The sequence below is a fragment of the Podarcis muralis genome, chromosome 6 (assembly GCF_964188315.1).
Source record: "Podarcis muralis chromosome 6, rPodMur119.hap1.1, whole genome shotgun sequence".
Taxonomy (NCBI): Eukaryota; Metazoa; Chordata; class Lepidosauria; order Squamata; family Lacertidae; genus Podarcis; species Podarcis muralis.
The window spans coordinates 1,975,727-1,992,202 of NC_135660.1; the positions used below are offsets into that span (position 1 = coordinate 1,975,727).

The 16,476-nt window shown below is 45.4% G+C and overlaps 1 protein-coding gene across 1 annotated transcript; it reads left to right on the top strand.

The window, feature by feature from the left end:
• The first annotated feature begins 4,809 nt into the window (after positions 1 to 4,809).
• Positions 4,810 to 14,742, top strand: TMEM207 (transmembrane protein 207). The gene is made up of 5 exons (XM_028728498.2): positions 4,810 to 5,016; positions 8,246 to 8,283; positions 11,416 to 11,460; positions 12,139 to 12,281; positions 14,337 to 14,742. The coding sequence occupies exons 1-5, from the start codon at positions 4,924 to 4,926 to the stop codon at positions 14,552 to 14,554; spliced, it is 537 nt and encodes a 178-aa protein (XP_028584331.2). The 5' UTR covers positions 4,810 to 4,923; the 3' UTR covers positions 14,555 to 14,742.
• Positions 14,743 to 16,476: the final 1,734 nt, after the last annotated feature.

Here is a 16,476-nt window from a genome sequence, read left to right on the forward strand (position 1 = left end):
TACCACCCTTCACCCAGAGATCTCAGGGTGGGTCAAGATAAAAATACAAGATAAAAGCACAAATAAATAGTTAGAACAAAATCAAAAGAAAACAAAAACTCCCTGTTTCCTTTTAGGGAGAAAGACTCTCCGGTGGCAGGGAGTTCCATAGAGTGTGAAGAAGGACCTTCTTTTCTCTGTCGTGAATCTTCTAAGAAATTGCAAGGACTGAGCCCTAATTTCTCAGAAAAGATTTTTCTTACATTTTTTTTAAAAAGAAGACCCCATTTTGAGCATTGCAGGGGGTTGGACTAGATGATTCTTGGGGTTCCTACTAGCTCTACGATTCTATGATTCTATGAAATGATGAAAATAGGTGGCCTCTCGATATTTCCCCTTCATTCCATCAAGTCTTTCATGGAAAACTTTTGTGGCACATTGGATCATGTTCAAAAGATGACCCTAAGTGGGAAGGAATTGTAATAGTGGTCAAATCATTTCCCCATAATTCTTTCTTCTGGAGTGGATCTGTGGTGCAGCAGGAGAGAAAGTTAAAGTCTGGTCATAATTTGAACTTTTCAAGAAATCACAAGAGATCAAGCAGGACTAGCCTCCTGGTTCTGGCAATTTCATGATATGGACCTATCTTTCAGAGTCATCAACAGAAGCCGAGTTCTGGACCTGCAAATTGACCAAAAATGTCAATTTCAGCCCAGGAAAACATAGTTTTGCGCATTGAGTACAGATCTGTTTTCCTGTTTCTTGGACACTTGCTTTGCCTGCTAACACGTTCCAGAGATGATACATGGACCACCTTTAATAGAAGCAATTTGGAGAGCTCTGTACTGGCATCTGAGATAGCAAGTATCTTGTGGAAGAACCAGCAGGCTGCTTGGGGCGAAATAATTGCAAAAATGGGAAGCAATCTGGAATTAGCTCATGATGGACAGACTTTTCCAAAGGCATACATGGTTAGCAGTAATGAGATCTTCCCATCAGACCTTTCCACGTGCTCACTTTTGAGCCACTATTAATTGGTTTAGAAAAGCACCACGATTGCAATTTGAAACTTTGTGTGTGACAGATGCAGATAGAATATGTGACTTGTGAGGTGCGCATGGGGTGGTAGCAGCAAGTGCTGTTATTCTTGGTCTTGCTGCCTGGCCCCTCCCATCATTGGACATAACCCCCCTTTCCTCCTATATATATATAAATGTAAGGTCATCGTCATGCGACATTTCATATCACTTTCACATCTGGAGTTTTGGAGTACATTGTCCGCAAAATGCTGATGACACACATTTCTACTTCTCCTTTGCATCTGTAGGTGAGGCAGTGGAAGTAACGGATCGGTGTCTTGCCTCAGAAATATTGGATGAGAGCCAACAAACTGAAGCTCAGTGCAGAGACAACCAAGGCTCTGTTAGTGGGTGGTTCTCCTAGGAGGTTCCTTGCTCCTTGATGGGGTTACCCTTCCTCTTAAGGAGCAGATATGTAGCTTGGGGGTACTCCTGGGTCCTTTGCTGTTGCTTGAGGCTCAGGTGGCTTCAGTGAGCCTCAGCTTCACCTGTTGGCCCCGCTTTGCCGCTGTCGTGGGGTTGGGGAGCTGAGTTTGATGAATGGTAGGCAGGCAGGTAAGAAGTACGACAAGGCTGTATATTGTCTCCCTGTTTATTTAACTTATATGCAGAACTCATGCAAAAGGCTGGACTGGATGAATCCCAAACCAGAATGTACTTTGCAGAGTGTGCTGACAAGCTGTTGGGTGAGGGGCGAGCTGTGAGGATGGGCAAGTATTGGGGAGGTTTAAAGGAGGGTTGGGGGAAAGGCATTGACGGGTGGGTGGGGTTGGCGACTGAAGTGAACAGGGGCAACGTCCCCTATAGAATTCTAGAACCAGGGAGTTGGTCTGGATGACCATCGGGGTCCCTTCCTATCCTATGGCCATGGAAGGGGGGGGGGGCTGTCCTTCATTTTAAACAGAGATTGGATATCAATCCCCGAGAGAATCTGTGATTTGTGTATTAGGCAAAGCCCAAAGTGATTGTTATGTATTAACATTAGTGGCAGTTCTCACTCAGGGCTTTGTTTAGTCGTTTAGTCGTGTCCGACTCTTCGTGACCCCATGGACCAGAGCACGCCAGGGCTACCGGTATGTAAATGAAGGATTGAAAATTGTCGCTCCTGATTGGTTAGCTAGTTGAATTAATTTTAGAATGAAATGATTTTAGAATATTGTATTATGTTATTGTTGTTAGCCGCCCTGAGCCCGGCTTCGGCTGGGGAGGGCGGGATATAAACAAAAATTTATTATTATTATTTATTATTCAGTCTGATTCCAGGAGCAGTTCTAACTGCTGCAATAAAGAGCTGTGAATCCAACAGAGCTGTGTCCTTCGTCCATCTCTTCCACTATTCAACAGTGACTGAGCTTTTTTTCTACAAAAACGCCAAAAAACTGACTGACGTCTCTCTCTCTTTTTGTAAATAAATTTACATTCTCACAAGTAAAAACAGTGATTAACTCACATTTCTGCCAAATGTCAATTTATACAAGTACCTTTCACTAACCTTCTCTCTGAGAGTCTTTAAATCTCTCAAGTTCCCTCCATACTCACTTCTGGTTCCTTATATTAACCAAATTCTTCTGCATTTCCATACTTATACTTTTCCAATGATTATTTCCCTCAATTTTTTTCTAATTTTCTCCTAGTTGCAAGCATTTACTTAAAATCCTGCTAATGTAGCAACTTGTTTACAGTATTTTTTGCACATAAACAATAAAGGATTCCTATTCTTTTTAAAACTTCTCTGAGGTTTTTCTGCATAGTCCATTAGGTTGATCTGCCATTCTTTTTTCCATCTCTGGGCTAACAATATTCAGGTGGCTGTTGTAGCATATGCAACTGTTTTCTTCTGTTCTTTAGGAAGTTCACTTCCTATCAATCCTAATAAGAAAGCTTCTGGTTTTTTAACAAAAGTTATTTTAAACATTTTCTTCAACTCATTATAGATCAGTGACTGACTCCTCTAAGATCCAGGGCAAAGTGGAAAATCCCCCCCAGACGTCAATTCCGCCTCTGAAATCACTTTGAAATGGGATGCACCAGCCTTGGGTGTGTCTTCTAACCCTACAATTCTGTGACTCTGAGGTCCCAAGGCTGTGAAAGGCTGGGCTGGATGAATCCCAAGCCGGAATTAAGATTGCCGGAAGAAATATCAACAACCTCAGATATGCAGATGACACAACCTTGATGGCAGAAATTGAGGAGGAATTAAAGAACCTTTTAATGAGGGTGAAAGAGGAGAGCGCAAAATATGGTCTGAAGCTCAACATCAAAAAAACGAAGATCATGGCCACTGGTCCCATCACCTCCTGGCAAATAGAAGAAATGGAGGCAGTGAGAGATTTTACTTTCTTGGGCTCCATGATCACTGCAGATGGTGACAGCAGCCACGAAATTAAAAGACACCTGCTTCTTGGGAGCAAAGCAATGGCAAACCTAGACAGCATCTTAAAAAGCAGAGACATCACTTTGCCGACAAAGGTCCATATAGTTCAAGCTATGGTTTTCCCGGTAATGATGTATGGAAGTGAGAGCTGGACCATAAAGAAGGCTGATCACCAAAGAATTGATGCTTTTGAATTCTGGTGCTGGAGGAGACTCTTGAGAGTTCCATGGACTGCAAGAAGATCAAACCTCTCCATTCTTAGGTAAATCGGCCCTGAGTGCTCACTGGAAGGACAGAACCTGAAGCTGAGGCTCCAAGACTTTGGCCACCTCATGAGAAGAGAAGACTCCCTGGAAAAGAGCCTGATGTTGGGAAAGATGGAGGGCACAAGGAGAAGGGGACGACAGAGGACGAGATGGTGGGACTGTTCTCGAAGCTACCAGCATGAGTTTGACTAAACTGCGGGAGGCAGTGGAAGACAGGAGTGCCTGGCATGCTCTGGTCCAGGGGGTCATGAAGAGGCGGTCACAACTAAATGACTAAACAACAACAACAAGGTCCCAAGTCACAGTTTCCATTGGACTGCATTATATTTGGGTGACATGAGGGGGCGATAGGAAAACCCACTCTGTGAGCTTTGACTTCCCTGTGGATTTACAAATGCAAGTCTTCGCTGGTGTTGTGGCTGTCAGGCGATGAAGCAGCCCCAAGCGTCAAACCCTTCCCTTTTTGAATGGCTGGTGTCCAGGCCAAGAGGAGAGAGCAGCCAAGGTCCCACTCTTGCCCTCAGCTCTGATCCAGCCACGAGTATTTCTGAGCTGCTCTTTGGCACCTCGGTCAATCATTGCCCCGAGAATGCAATTGAGCTCAATGTTTAACTTTAAATGAAGGGAATGCTCATTCCCAGCAACACTATTTGTGTTAATTTTGCAAGGAACAGAGTAATGATGGCTTTGCAACACAAGGGCTTATGTTTCGGAGGGGTGGGGTGAAGGAATCTAGCAGAACCACACAAAGAGGGAGGAGGAGGAGGGAGAATTTAAAGAACCGAATAACATTTCATTAGAGGTGAAATAAATTGCGGGGAGGGGGGTGTCTGGCTCCCAAGAATATTTTTGCAGCTTGAATTTCTTGCAAAAAATTCCGAATGCTTATTTGCCTGATTGGCATTTCCCAAGCACATAGATGCTGTTAGATCCAGGGATTCGAAGGTATAATAAAAAGGATGTTTCCAATTTGCAAATGCCTGACCTTCACCAGGGCCCACAAGGTAAGTTCCCCGAGTGGGATGCCCTTTGCAGGCAAGGCAAGGGGGGGTGAAGGCAGCAATAACTCCCACGTCACATGGGCAGTCTATTGCCCGATGCTCCACATCCCATAATTAATCCCCTCCATCCCCAGCCGCACAAGGAGCTGGGAAGCATTCCAGATCAAACGCAGGAGAACCGCAGGTGAAGAACCGAGATTTGAGAAGCTTTCGCAAGGTTGACCATGAGGAATCTTCCATTTGGGCTGGACCACCTTCTGGTCTTGCAAACCGGACAGATCTGCTTGGCACTCGCCCAGGGAATCTTGTATGTCGAGGTGAGCAGTGCCCTTATATCATAACCCCATTATACAGATCTATGGTGCAACCGCATTTGGGATACTGTGTGCCGTCCTGGCCAACTCGCCTCAAAAAAGGATATTGCAGAGTTGGAAAAGGTCCAGAAAAGTGCCGCTAAAATGATCAAGGGGTTGGAGCGACTCCCTGTTGAAAAAAGGCTGCAGGATTTGGGACTTTGTCGTTTGGATAAAAGTCGGGTGAGAAACAACACGATCAAAGTTCATAAAATCATAGATGGCTTGGGGAAAGTGGATGGAGAGGTTTTTCTCCCTCTCTTGTGACTCTAGAAAACATAGGCATCCTAGGAAGCTGAGCATTGGAAGAATCAGGACTGATAAAATACAGTCCATATTCATGCAACGCAGCGTTAACCTGTGGAACTCATCGCCACAGGAGGCAGGGATGGCCACCAGCTTTGATAGCTTTCAAAGAGGATCAGACAAATTCACAGAAGAGAGGCCGGGTCGGGGCCACCAATGTTTCTGAATCCCAGTTGCTGGAAACCACAGGGGGGTAGAGTTGCTCTTGTGTTCGAATCCTACATGCCAGTTTCTCATTGGGGATCCGGCTGGCCACAGGATGCTAAACATCAGGGCTCTTCATAATGTTCTTGCGTTGTATGAGTATACAGAGTATTCAGAACCTTTTGGGACCTTGACCGTGGAGAGTCTTGGTGGGAGCCATTGCCTCGTAGAACCCCCTGAGAAGAACAAGGAAGGAGTCCATGGGAGGCAGCCTGACACATTCTGGTTTTCTCTCCCCCTGCACTAAATTTGAGCACCATTTTATTTTAAGAATATTTTGAAAGCTGCTTTGAGAGCCGCTGGAGGCTGGAGCGATAGGAGCGTTCCAAAGGAACACTTTGGGGTTTATTACCCTCTGAATTCAATTAGCCCAATAATTTGCTGTTTATTATTCTAAATAATAATTTTGGCAATGCTGCCGTCATGGACATGCATCACTGCCAGAGGCTCCTGTGCGTGGGGAAAACCTCATTCGGGGAAATATAAATGTGAACTTTTTGCAAGCCAAAAAAATAAATAAATTGGACTTGGGATTTCCCCCCACCCACCTCGAAATTTGTTTCAACTCTAGTGGAAAAACTCCTTTGTCTCTCTGCGTTCCTTCCAGCCACCCTCCCTCAGCCTCCTTGTTCTATGTAGTATTATTACTTGGGCTTTTTTATTTTATTTTGCCCACCGCCGACTGAGAAGCCAGACCTTCATTAACTTTGTCTCTCACAAATTTAACACAAAGGGTGTTGCTCGGAACGGGCAATATGATAACTCTCCTTGGGCAAGTGAGATCTGCTAATGAGGTATAAAGTAAGAGCTCTGGCGGAGATGGGACAGCAATAAATTCTCCTTGTACATTCTTCTGGGCTACTCCATTAGTTCAGTTCCGTATGTGTTATTTATACTTTCCCACATAATTTATACGGCTGAGGAGAGAGCACAGTATATTTCCTTTTGATAGGACACGAATAAGATTGCGGCAAATCCAACTGAGGGAATACATTTTTGAGGAGTGAGTCCCAAGGGCTCTATGCCCTTGAGAAGTGTTCTTTGGAGAAGACATATTCTTTCACAGAACTGCAGAATTGGAGAGTTGCAAGGGACCGTGAAGGTCCAAACCTCTGCAATGCAGGAATCTTTCACCCAGTGTGGTTCGAACCCACGAACTTGAGATTAAGAGTCTTATGCTCTACCAAATGAGCTATAGGGGGGTGCAGGAGTCTTGTTTTTACTGGGGTCACCATTATGGTGGGTGCCCTTGAGGAGGTCTGCTGCCTGTGAAGCCACAGGAGCGAATGCTGGCCACCAAGATGGGGGGCTTTAAAAGAGGAAAGGACAACAACAACAACAACAACAAAACCCAGATTTAGATGCTGTCTAAGTTTTCTTCTAGACTCTTGTGATTTAGGATGTGCCATCCTGCTTTAAGCAAAATCTGTGACCCATATGGCTTAAGAATTTACGGGGCTGCCTCTCCTCGTCTGCCCCACAGAGGACCTTAAGGTCCATGAATAACCATAGTTTAGAGGTCCCGGGCCCTAAGGAAGTTAGACTATCCTCCACCAGGGCCAGGGCCTTCTCAGTGATGGCTCCGACCTGGTGGAATGCTCTGTCCCAGGAGACCAGGGCCCTTCAGGATTTAACCTCCTTCCGCAGGGCCTGTAAGACAGAGCTATTTCGCCTGGCTTTCAATTTGAACCTAGCCTGATTTTTTATTCCCCTTCCTTCCCTCCCTCTCCCCTTTTTTAGGAAGATTTCCCGCTCTGGGATCCCGCAGCTAATTCTCCCCTGGTCTCCTCGCTGGCCCAAATAGGACTAATTTAGCCGGCTAGCTCTGGTGATCATCTAATGTTTATTGGATGGATTTTCTCCCTAAATTGATTTTTGAATTCTGAAGTTATTGTTATTCACGTTTTATACTGTATTTTATGCTGTTTTTGTTGCATCAATTAAGTGTTTTAAATTTGTTGTTAGCCGCCCTGAGCCCGGTTTTCAGGGAAGCCCAGGGTATAAATAAAAATTTATTATTATTATTAATTAAACCACTGTGGTGTAAACCACTGAGCCTAGGGCTTGCCGATCGGAAGGTCAGCGGTTTGAATCCCTGCAATGGGGTGAGCTCCCGTTGCTCAGTCCCTGCTCCTGCCAACCTAGCAGTTCGAAAGCACACCAGTGCAAGTAGATAAATAGGTACCACTCTGGCAGGAAGGTAAACGGAGTTTCCGTGCACTGCTCTGGTTTGCCAGAAGCGGCTTAGTCATGCTGGCCACATGACCCGGAAGCTGTACGCTGGCTCCCTCAGCCACTAAAGCGAGATGAGCGCTGCAACCCCAGAGTCGGTCACGACTGGACCTAATGGTCAGGGGTCCCTTTACCCTTTACCTTTATTTTAAAGAGATTCAAGGCTTACAAGCTTTTGGTGCACAGACTATCGAAGGCTCCTAGCCAGGATAGCTCTGCTTTGCCTTCACAGTTGGAGGCAGTGATGGTTCTGAATATCAGCTGCTGGAAGCACCAGGAGGGCAGAGTGGCTCTTGCGCTCAAATCCTGACTGTGGGTTTCACAGCTAGGCGTTTTGCGGCTAAGTAATCCTTGTTGCCATCTAAGCACAGTTAAAGCCCCAAGTTTGAAAGCCTGGAGCCTAAGCTCACCTAAGCGCACCCCAGTTTCTCATGTTCTCTCTGTGTTTCAGGCATCGGGTTCAGAAGCAGAGTGTGAATCTGCTGACAGGTAAGCCAGTTCCAATTTGCATTACTTTTTCTGTTCTGGGAACTTTAGTTTGGGTGGGGAGGAGGGACGGTGCAAAGTTGCAGGGCTGGGCTGATGCTGCCGAGCCTTGGATGGTGCATGAATTGGGTCCAAGCACCAGCTGCGCCCCCTTCATGGATCACTGCCTTGCCGTGGCGAAGGGGCTTGAATAACTCAGAGAAGCTATGAGCTATGCAGTGCAGGGCCACCCAAGATGGACAGGTCATAGTGGAGAGTTTTGACCAAACGTGATCCACCTGGAGGAGGAACCGGCAAGCCACTCCAGTATCCCTGTCAAGAAAACTCCATGGACAAAGACAACAGGCATATAAAAGTTATTACGCTGGAAGATGAGCCCCTCAGGTCGAAAGGCATCCAACATGCTACTGGAGAAGAGCAGAGGACAAGTACAAGTAGATTCAGAGCTAATGAAGCGGCTGGGCCAAAGCCGAAAGGACGCTCAGTTGCGGATATGCCTGGAAGCGAAAGGAAAGTCCAATGCTGTAAAGAAAAATATTGCATAGGAACCTGGAATGTAAGAACCATGAACCTTGGTAAGTTGGACGCCTGCTTCTTGGGAGAAAAGCAATGACAAACCTAGACAGCATCATAAAAATTAGAGACATCACCTTGCCAACAAAGGTCCGTATAGTAAAAGCTCTGGTTTTCCCAGTAGTGATGTGTGGAAGTGAGAGCTGGACCATAAAGAAGGCTGATCGCCAAAGAATTGATGCTTTTGAATTCTGGTGCTGGAGGAGACTCTTGAGAGTCCCATGGACTGCAAGAAGATCCAACCTCTCCATTCTGAAGGAAATCAGCCCTGAGTGCTCACTGGAAGGACAGATCCTGAAGCTGAGGCTCCAAGACTTTGGCCACCTCATGAGAAGAGAAGACTCCCTGGAAAAGACCCTGATGTTGGGAAAGATGGAGGGCACAAGGAGAAGGGGGCGACAGAGGACGAGATGGTGGGGCAGTGTTCTCGAAGCTACCAGCATGAGTTTGACCAAACTGCGGGAGGCAGTGGAAGACAGGAGTGCCTGGCGTGCTCTGGTCCAGGGGGTCACGAAGAGTCGGACACGACTCAACGACTACACCACCACCACCACAACACCAACAACAACACCAGCTGCACATTTGCAACAGAGGAATTGGCCTTACAACCAAGGGAGACCAGTGGCCCATCTAAGCTCAGAATTGCCAACCCTGGCCGGCAGTGTCTCTCCAAAGTTTCAAGACCTTCCTCATTCAAAGCAAAGAGCTATGGCTCTTTCTCAACTGGAAGCTGCTCGTGTGGTGCAGTGGTTAGAGCGTTGGGCTAGGACCTGGGAGAGACCAGGATTCAAATCCCTACTCAGCTCACTGAGTGTGACCTTGGACCAATCACTGTCTTCTCTCAGCCCATCTGCCTCACAGGGCTGTTGTGAAGAATTAATTGTTGGTTCAAGGGAAACATAAATATGTAGAAAGGAGAATTCCCGTGTGCCAGGATCCAGTTTTGTGGCAAATGCTTTTGGTGAGAGAACCCCAGCAGAGAGTTAAAAATCACAAAATAAGCAGCAAAATAAAGGGTGAAAATATAGGCTGTTATTCCTTTAATATATTCCCTTCCAAGAGAGTTTCAAAATTTCCCCCTTTTCCCAGCATAGGAAAATATCAGTCATTTGGTAGGTTAAAAATTGATTTATTTACAAACTTACTTACAACCAAGACAGATTGAAGAGTGAACAAAAACCCATTTCCTGCCAAGGGGACGTGGCCTTGCTAAACTGGGCAGGACAGGTTACTCTATGGCAGTGGTTTTCAAACAGTGTGGCATGACATGACACCTTGGGGTGCCTTGAATGATGGTCAGGGATGCTGCGGACAACACTGGCCTGTGTCCCTCTTTCCTTCCTTCCCTCCTTCCTTCCTCTGATGTCCTCTTGTGTCTCTGCCTCCCAAAGGCTTGTGCGTCTGTTTGTTGCAGCAGCAGCCCTGGCTGCAAGCTCCCCAGGCGAATGGTCCCTTTGGGGCTGGCCAGGGGGTGCTTCCCAGGACCCTGTGGAGCAGTGTGAGGAGGCAGTACTCCTTAGGATGTGGGGGGGGGCAGCTCAGAGACCAGGGGTGGCAGCAGCACTTTGTTGGACTGGTCATGTTGTCCCTGATGATCGTCTTCCAAAGCAACTGCTCTATTCCGAACTTAAAAATGGAAAGTGTAATGCTGGTGGTCAACACAAGAGGTTTAAAGACTGTTTCAAGGCAAATCTAAAAAAAAATTACACATCACTTGGGAAGACAGTCAAACTAATACCAGTGTACTGGAAGAAGCAAAGATCACCAGGGTTGAAGCAATGATTCTTCAACATCAACTTCGTTGGACTGGTCATGTTGGTGGATGCCTGATGATCGTCCTCCAAAGCAACAACTCTATTCTGAACTTAAAAATGGAAAGCGTAATGCTGGAGGTCAACAAAAGAAGTTTAAAGACTCTTTAAAGGCAAATCTTTAAAAATGTAGTATAAACACCAACAAATGGTAAACATTGCTCTGTGAGCGCTCCAATTGGAGAACAGCCTTGACCAAAGGTGTCATGGGCTTTGAAGACACTCGAACTCAGGGCGCAAGGGAGAAACATGCTAAGAGGAAGGCACGCTTGGCAAACCCACACCGTGATCAACTCCCACCTGGAAACCAATGTCCCCACTGTGGAAGGACGTGTGGATTCAGAATTGGCCTCCACAGTCACTTACAGACTCATTGTTAAAACCGTGTTTATGGAAGACTATCTTACTCGGCTATGAATGATCGCCAAAGAAGGAGAAGACTCAGAGTAGACAATGCTGGCCTAGTAGAAAAATCTAAGGCAGCAGAATGGCTCTTGGGAACAGGTTGTAAAGAAATGCTGGATTTGATGTCAGGGGAACAGGGAAGGGTTGGGTGCTATTGAATGCAGTGCCAATTTTAGCCCATTTACTGATTTTTCTGCAAATTGATGAACTGTGAACTTTCAGGATCACCCGTGTCAGAGGCTGGTGAGTACAGTAACAAGTTTTTGGAGGGGTGGGTTGTGTCCCTGCTGAGAGAAAAACCAAATACCTGCATTCACCATACTGATATTATTCTTTTCATTTTCAGGTGTGATGTTTATGAAGAGCAGAGTCTGATTGCCTGGTATATCTGGTGCGTGTTTAATATCTGTGGGGGAAAGCATTAATAAAGGATACAGTGGTACCTTGGGATAATAACTTGATTCGTTCCAGAGGTCTGTTCTTAACCTGAAACGCCTCTTAACCTGAAGCGTGCTTTCACTAATGGGGCCTCCTGTTGCCACTGGTGCACAATTTCTGTTCTTATCCTGGGGCAAAGTTCTTAACCCGGAGCAACCACTTCCTGGTTAGTGGAGTTTGTAACCCGAAGTGTCTGTAACCTGAGGTACCACTGTACACTCCAAGACTGATAGATAGATAGATTTATATTTTTAGAAAATGTATACTGTTGTGTCATAAAAACATACCAAAGTGGTTTACATAAAACCACCCGATAAAGAAACATTGAAAAGACACCATTTGACCCTTGTAGAAGGATGTCTACTTAATTGTCTGCACAGGCCTGGTGGAATGGAGAAGTTTTCAGCAGGAGTTTAAAAGCTGGCACAGAAGGCACCTGCTGAATCTCTAGTGGCAGAGAGTTCCACAGGACTGTGCTGTTTTTTCATATGTGAGGTGTAGGCAAAGACATTAAAAGTCGGAGTCTTGTTTTTTTGTAACTTGATTGGAATGGCTGAACTCACCCATCGGTTTTTCTCCTGGAGAGTCCAAGTTTTCTGAGCTCAGCCTTGTGGATTTTTCTCTGCTTTAGGTTCTACATCTCCCTTTCCTTGGCTGCGATCCTTCTGTGCATCGCCGCTTGCTGCCTGCAGCGCTGGCTGAAACGACGGAGGCTCTTCTCCTCTCAGCGGACAGTCGCTGTGTTTGCCCTCAGCGACGCCGATTCAGGACACAGTGAGTTTGGCGTCTGGATGGGGACAGAGGATCTGCTTCTCATCTGGGCTTGTTCAGAACTCTGGATGAAAAGCCCTAAGTGAGGATATTATGGCATCAGACATTCCAATAGAAAGAAGGAGGTTTTTTTTTTACGTATGCATCAAACACAGCGAGAATGCTGTTAGCCAAAGGGTGGAAAAGAGGTATAATACCAACTAAAGAGGAGTGGCAGGATAATTGGTTTGAGTATATAGAATTAGCGAACATGACAGAGAAGGTCAGGGACCGGCCGATCCAAAAGTTTAAGAAAGAATGGGACACCTGTACATTATATTTAATTATTATTATTATTATTATTATTATTATTATTATTATTATTATTATTATTATTATTTATACCCCGCCCTCCCCAGCCAAGGCCGGGCTCAGGGCGGCTAACAAGCAATAATTAAAAACAAGTTGAATGAATACAACTTAAAAACAAGATTAAAATACAACATTAAAATATTGAAACATTAAAATATTAAAATGCAGCCTCATCACAGGAGGAGAAAGGAAAAAGAAAAAAGAAAGAGGGGGAGGGAATCAAATTGGCTCCAAGCCAAAGGCCAGGCGGAACAACTCTGTCTTAAAAGAACATTGTCCCCACATCAAACCTTTAATATGCTTTGATTAACTCTCATCATAGCATAAGTCAAAAAGAATACGAACAACATTTAATGTTGGTTAAGTTTATTGAAAAATAAAGGCAGCTAATAAGGAAATAAAGGTCCCACGTGGAGGAGGTTGGAAGTCACCAGGCAGAGAAGAAAGTTACTTTTCCCCCCTTGGGTTGTGTTTTTCTTTTTTGTTTTGGTAGTGGTTTGCTTGTAATGCTTTTGTGTTTTGGTGTTTTGAGGTGAATGGATGTATTGTTTATAAATCAATAAAGATTGAACGGAGGGGGGGGGAAGGTGGAGGAAAAAAGAAAAGAAAAACCCTAAGCGAGGTTATAGATATCTCACCCCAAGGAGACACTGACCAAGAAGGAACCAAGTTTGATGAAGAGATTGGTTGGCCATCTGCCAGGCATCCTTGAGCTGTGGTTCCTGCACTGCGGTGGGTTGGTTTGGATGACCTTTGGGGGTCCCTTCCAACTCTGCCATTCTATGGTTTTATGTTTCACCGATTGCTTTCTCATATTATCCATTTCATTCATTCATAAACTTTATTGCGCCAGCCAAAGGCCATGGCATTGTTCACAGGGGGAACAAAAGGAAAAACAGCAATAACCATAAAAACAACAACAACAAAAAATTAGCACTACCGGTGCAATAAACCACGGTCAAGTCTCCTAGAGATTATTTGTTGCATAAATTAGAATAGCAGGGAAATCTCAGGTAAAATATGCCACTTAAATGTCCGAATCCCCTTTGCAGTTGACCGCTATTTTATCTAGCTCTTTTATCTGGCTCCCACCCTTTTAAACTTTTATATAAATGATACGGTGCCACATTTAACACAAGCGCAATCCCCTGCTCCATCAATTAGTAATAGGAAGATATCATGTCTGTTGTACGCCGATGATGTGGTGCTCTGTTATGTACTGAGTTGAATAGGATCCAAAATGCAGCTGTCTGATTGGTCCTAGAACAATAGTATTCAGAATGCAGCAGTCTGATTGGTCCTAGAATGATAGGATTCAGAATGCAGCAGTCTGATTGGTCCTAGAATGATAGGATTCAGAATGCAGCAGTCTGATTGGTCCTAGAACAATAGGATCCAGAATGCAGCAGTCTGATTGGTCCACAGGAGCCACCCAATCCAGCTCCAGGTGGAAGGGAATCCGCAACCTGATTGGCCTACAGGAGAATCCCAGAATTAGCCAATCACGTGGGGCCCATTGTTTAAATAATGTATATAAAGTAGACATTTCGGGGGAACTTCCATTCCTCACTACTATGAGCTGAATAAAGAGCATGAAATCCACACTCGACTCCGAGTCTATTTCATGCTCCTATCACTCTCCCGATTAGGACTTTAAAATCTGCTCATATGGTCATGGACACTTCTTTTCTCTCCCTCCTTCTCTAGAGAGTGACGGCAGGCTGAGGACCGTGGCCCCAATCCACCCTCACCCCCAGTGGAGCTCCTCTGATTTCATCTTTGATACGGTGACGAGGAACGGACCACCTCCGTCCTACGAGGAGATCGTGAAGCCAGGGGCCACCCAGAGGTGCTGCTCAGCTTCCAGGCTGAGGGATGACACGGCCACAGACCCACTTTCATGGAGAGAGGACTCAGAGTCCTAGCTAGAGGGCTGGGCTGGGACATGGGCAGCTCTGGCCTTGGCGAGGAAGCTCCTGGGGCCACCCTGGGCAGGCCACTCTGCCTCAGCTTTACCTAACTCACAGGGTTGTTGTGGGGCTGAAATGTTGCTTCAATCTGTGCAGAAAGGAAAAAGTGCACGTAATGAATAAAGAAACACTACTTTAGTCAACTGAATGAAGGGTTGGATAGCTGATAGTGCCAACGTCACAGGTTCGATCCCCGGATGGGACAGCTGCGTATTCCTGCATCCTCAGGGTTCCTTCCAAGTCTACAATTTGAGGATTCTATGACTCAAATTGAGCATTGCCTTTGCTGCAGGCCCTACCTGTCAGGAGTTCATCCTACACTCAAGTAGGACCCTGGCAAAGACACATGCCCAACTGGCATGTTCTCTCCCTCCTGGTCTTTTGTTCGGGAGCTTCAAAAGCTTTCTTCTGCCCGAACATCAAACCACTGATGCCAACAGGCACACTTAGGGATCCGCAGAGTCTTCGCATCATGCGTGACAGACCTCAGCAACTCAGCATTTTGGCTAATCTACTTTATTTACATCTAAACACACACGGAGCACTGCAACGTGGCTCCCTCTCTCTCTAGCATCAGACAGCAAAGAGAAAAAGAACAAAGGACAATAGTCCCACTTCATGGAACACAGGAACACAAACATCCTGTCTCCGTCACTTCCCACTCTGTGGAGTCAAAACATACACCATCATGTGATAGACAACAATCCCATGACTGCAATCACGGAACAGGAATTCTAACATTGTGCATTAAGTAAGGAGTCCATATCCCACTCAAAACATTGCTGGATCAGAATGCAGGGATCTGCTAGCTGGGTTTTTTTTAATATATTTTATTTTTTACCAACCACCAAAACACAAACACGGAAACCCCCCAGGCGGCTGATACATTGGGTATACAATATTCAATAATATACATATTCAATAATAATATATTCAAATCAATAATATTCAATAATAACATATTCAAATCAACCATATGGACACTTCTGTATACCTTAACACTCCTTTAACTTTTAATTGCCCCAAATTGTTCAAATAATTCAATATCTTCTCAAACCAATCCTCCTCTTTCTCATTGGCCTTAAACCCTTTCATTCTATGCATCTTCACAGTTAGGTATTCTAAAATTATAATATTATTCAGTTTTTTCCTCCATTGGTTCACCCCTAGCTCTTCTGCATTTTTCCAATTACTCGCTATAACCTGTCTGGCTTAGGAACAAAAATTATGCCCACATTGCGCTGTGATGGAGGTTCAAGTTCCGTTTGATTCTCAACCCTCCCCAGCCCTGTTCTAGGGGAGAATTTGGTGGGAAAATTCTGGTGATAGGCAGAGCCAGCTCTCTGCTTTCTTGGCAAGGCATTCCACACCCCCCCCCAAAAGCTGAACATTCAGGTTGTTGTTGTTGTTTAGTTGTTTAGTGGTGTCCGCCTCTTCGTGACCCCCTGGACCAGAGCACGCCAGGCACTCCTGTCTTCCACTGCCTCCCGCAGTTTGGTCAAACTCATGCTGGTAGTTTCAAGAACACTGTCCCACCATCTCGTCCTCTGTCGTCCCCTTCTCCTTGTGCCCTCCATCTTTCCCAGCATCAGGGTCTGTTCCAGGGAGTCTTCTCTTCTCATGAGGTGGCCAAAGTCTTGGAGCCTCAGCTTCAGGATCTGTCCTTCCAGTGAGCACTCAGGGCTGATTTCCTTCAGAATGGAGAGGTTTGATCTTCTTGCAGTCCATGGGACTCTCAAGAGTCTCCTCCAGCACCAGAATTCAAAAGCATCCATTCTTTGACAATCAGCCTTCTTGATGGTCCAGCTCTCACTTCCATACATCACTACTGGGAAAACCATAGCTTAATTGTGAACAGAATTTAATTCAGCTGTGAT

Coding starts and splice junctions, on each gene's coding strand:
- TMEM207 (XM_028728498.2), top strand. CDS start 4,924: ATGAGGAATCTTCCATTTGGGCTGGACCACCTTCTGGTCTTGCAAACC. Junction 5,017..8,245: donor AGGGAATCTTGTATGTCGAG/GTGAGCAGTGCC, acceptor TCTGTGTTTCAG/GCATCGGGTTCAGAAGCAGA. Junction 12,282..14,336: donor CGACGCCGATTCAGGACACA/GTGAGTTTGGCG, acceptor CTCCTTCTCTAG/AGAGTGACGGCAGGCTGAGG.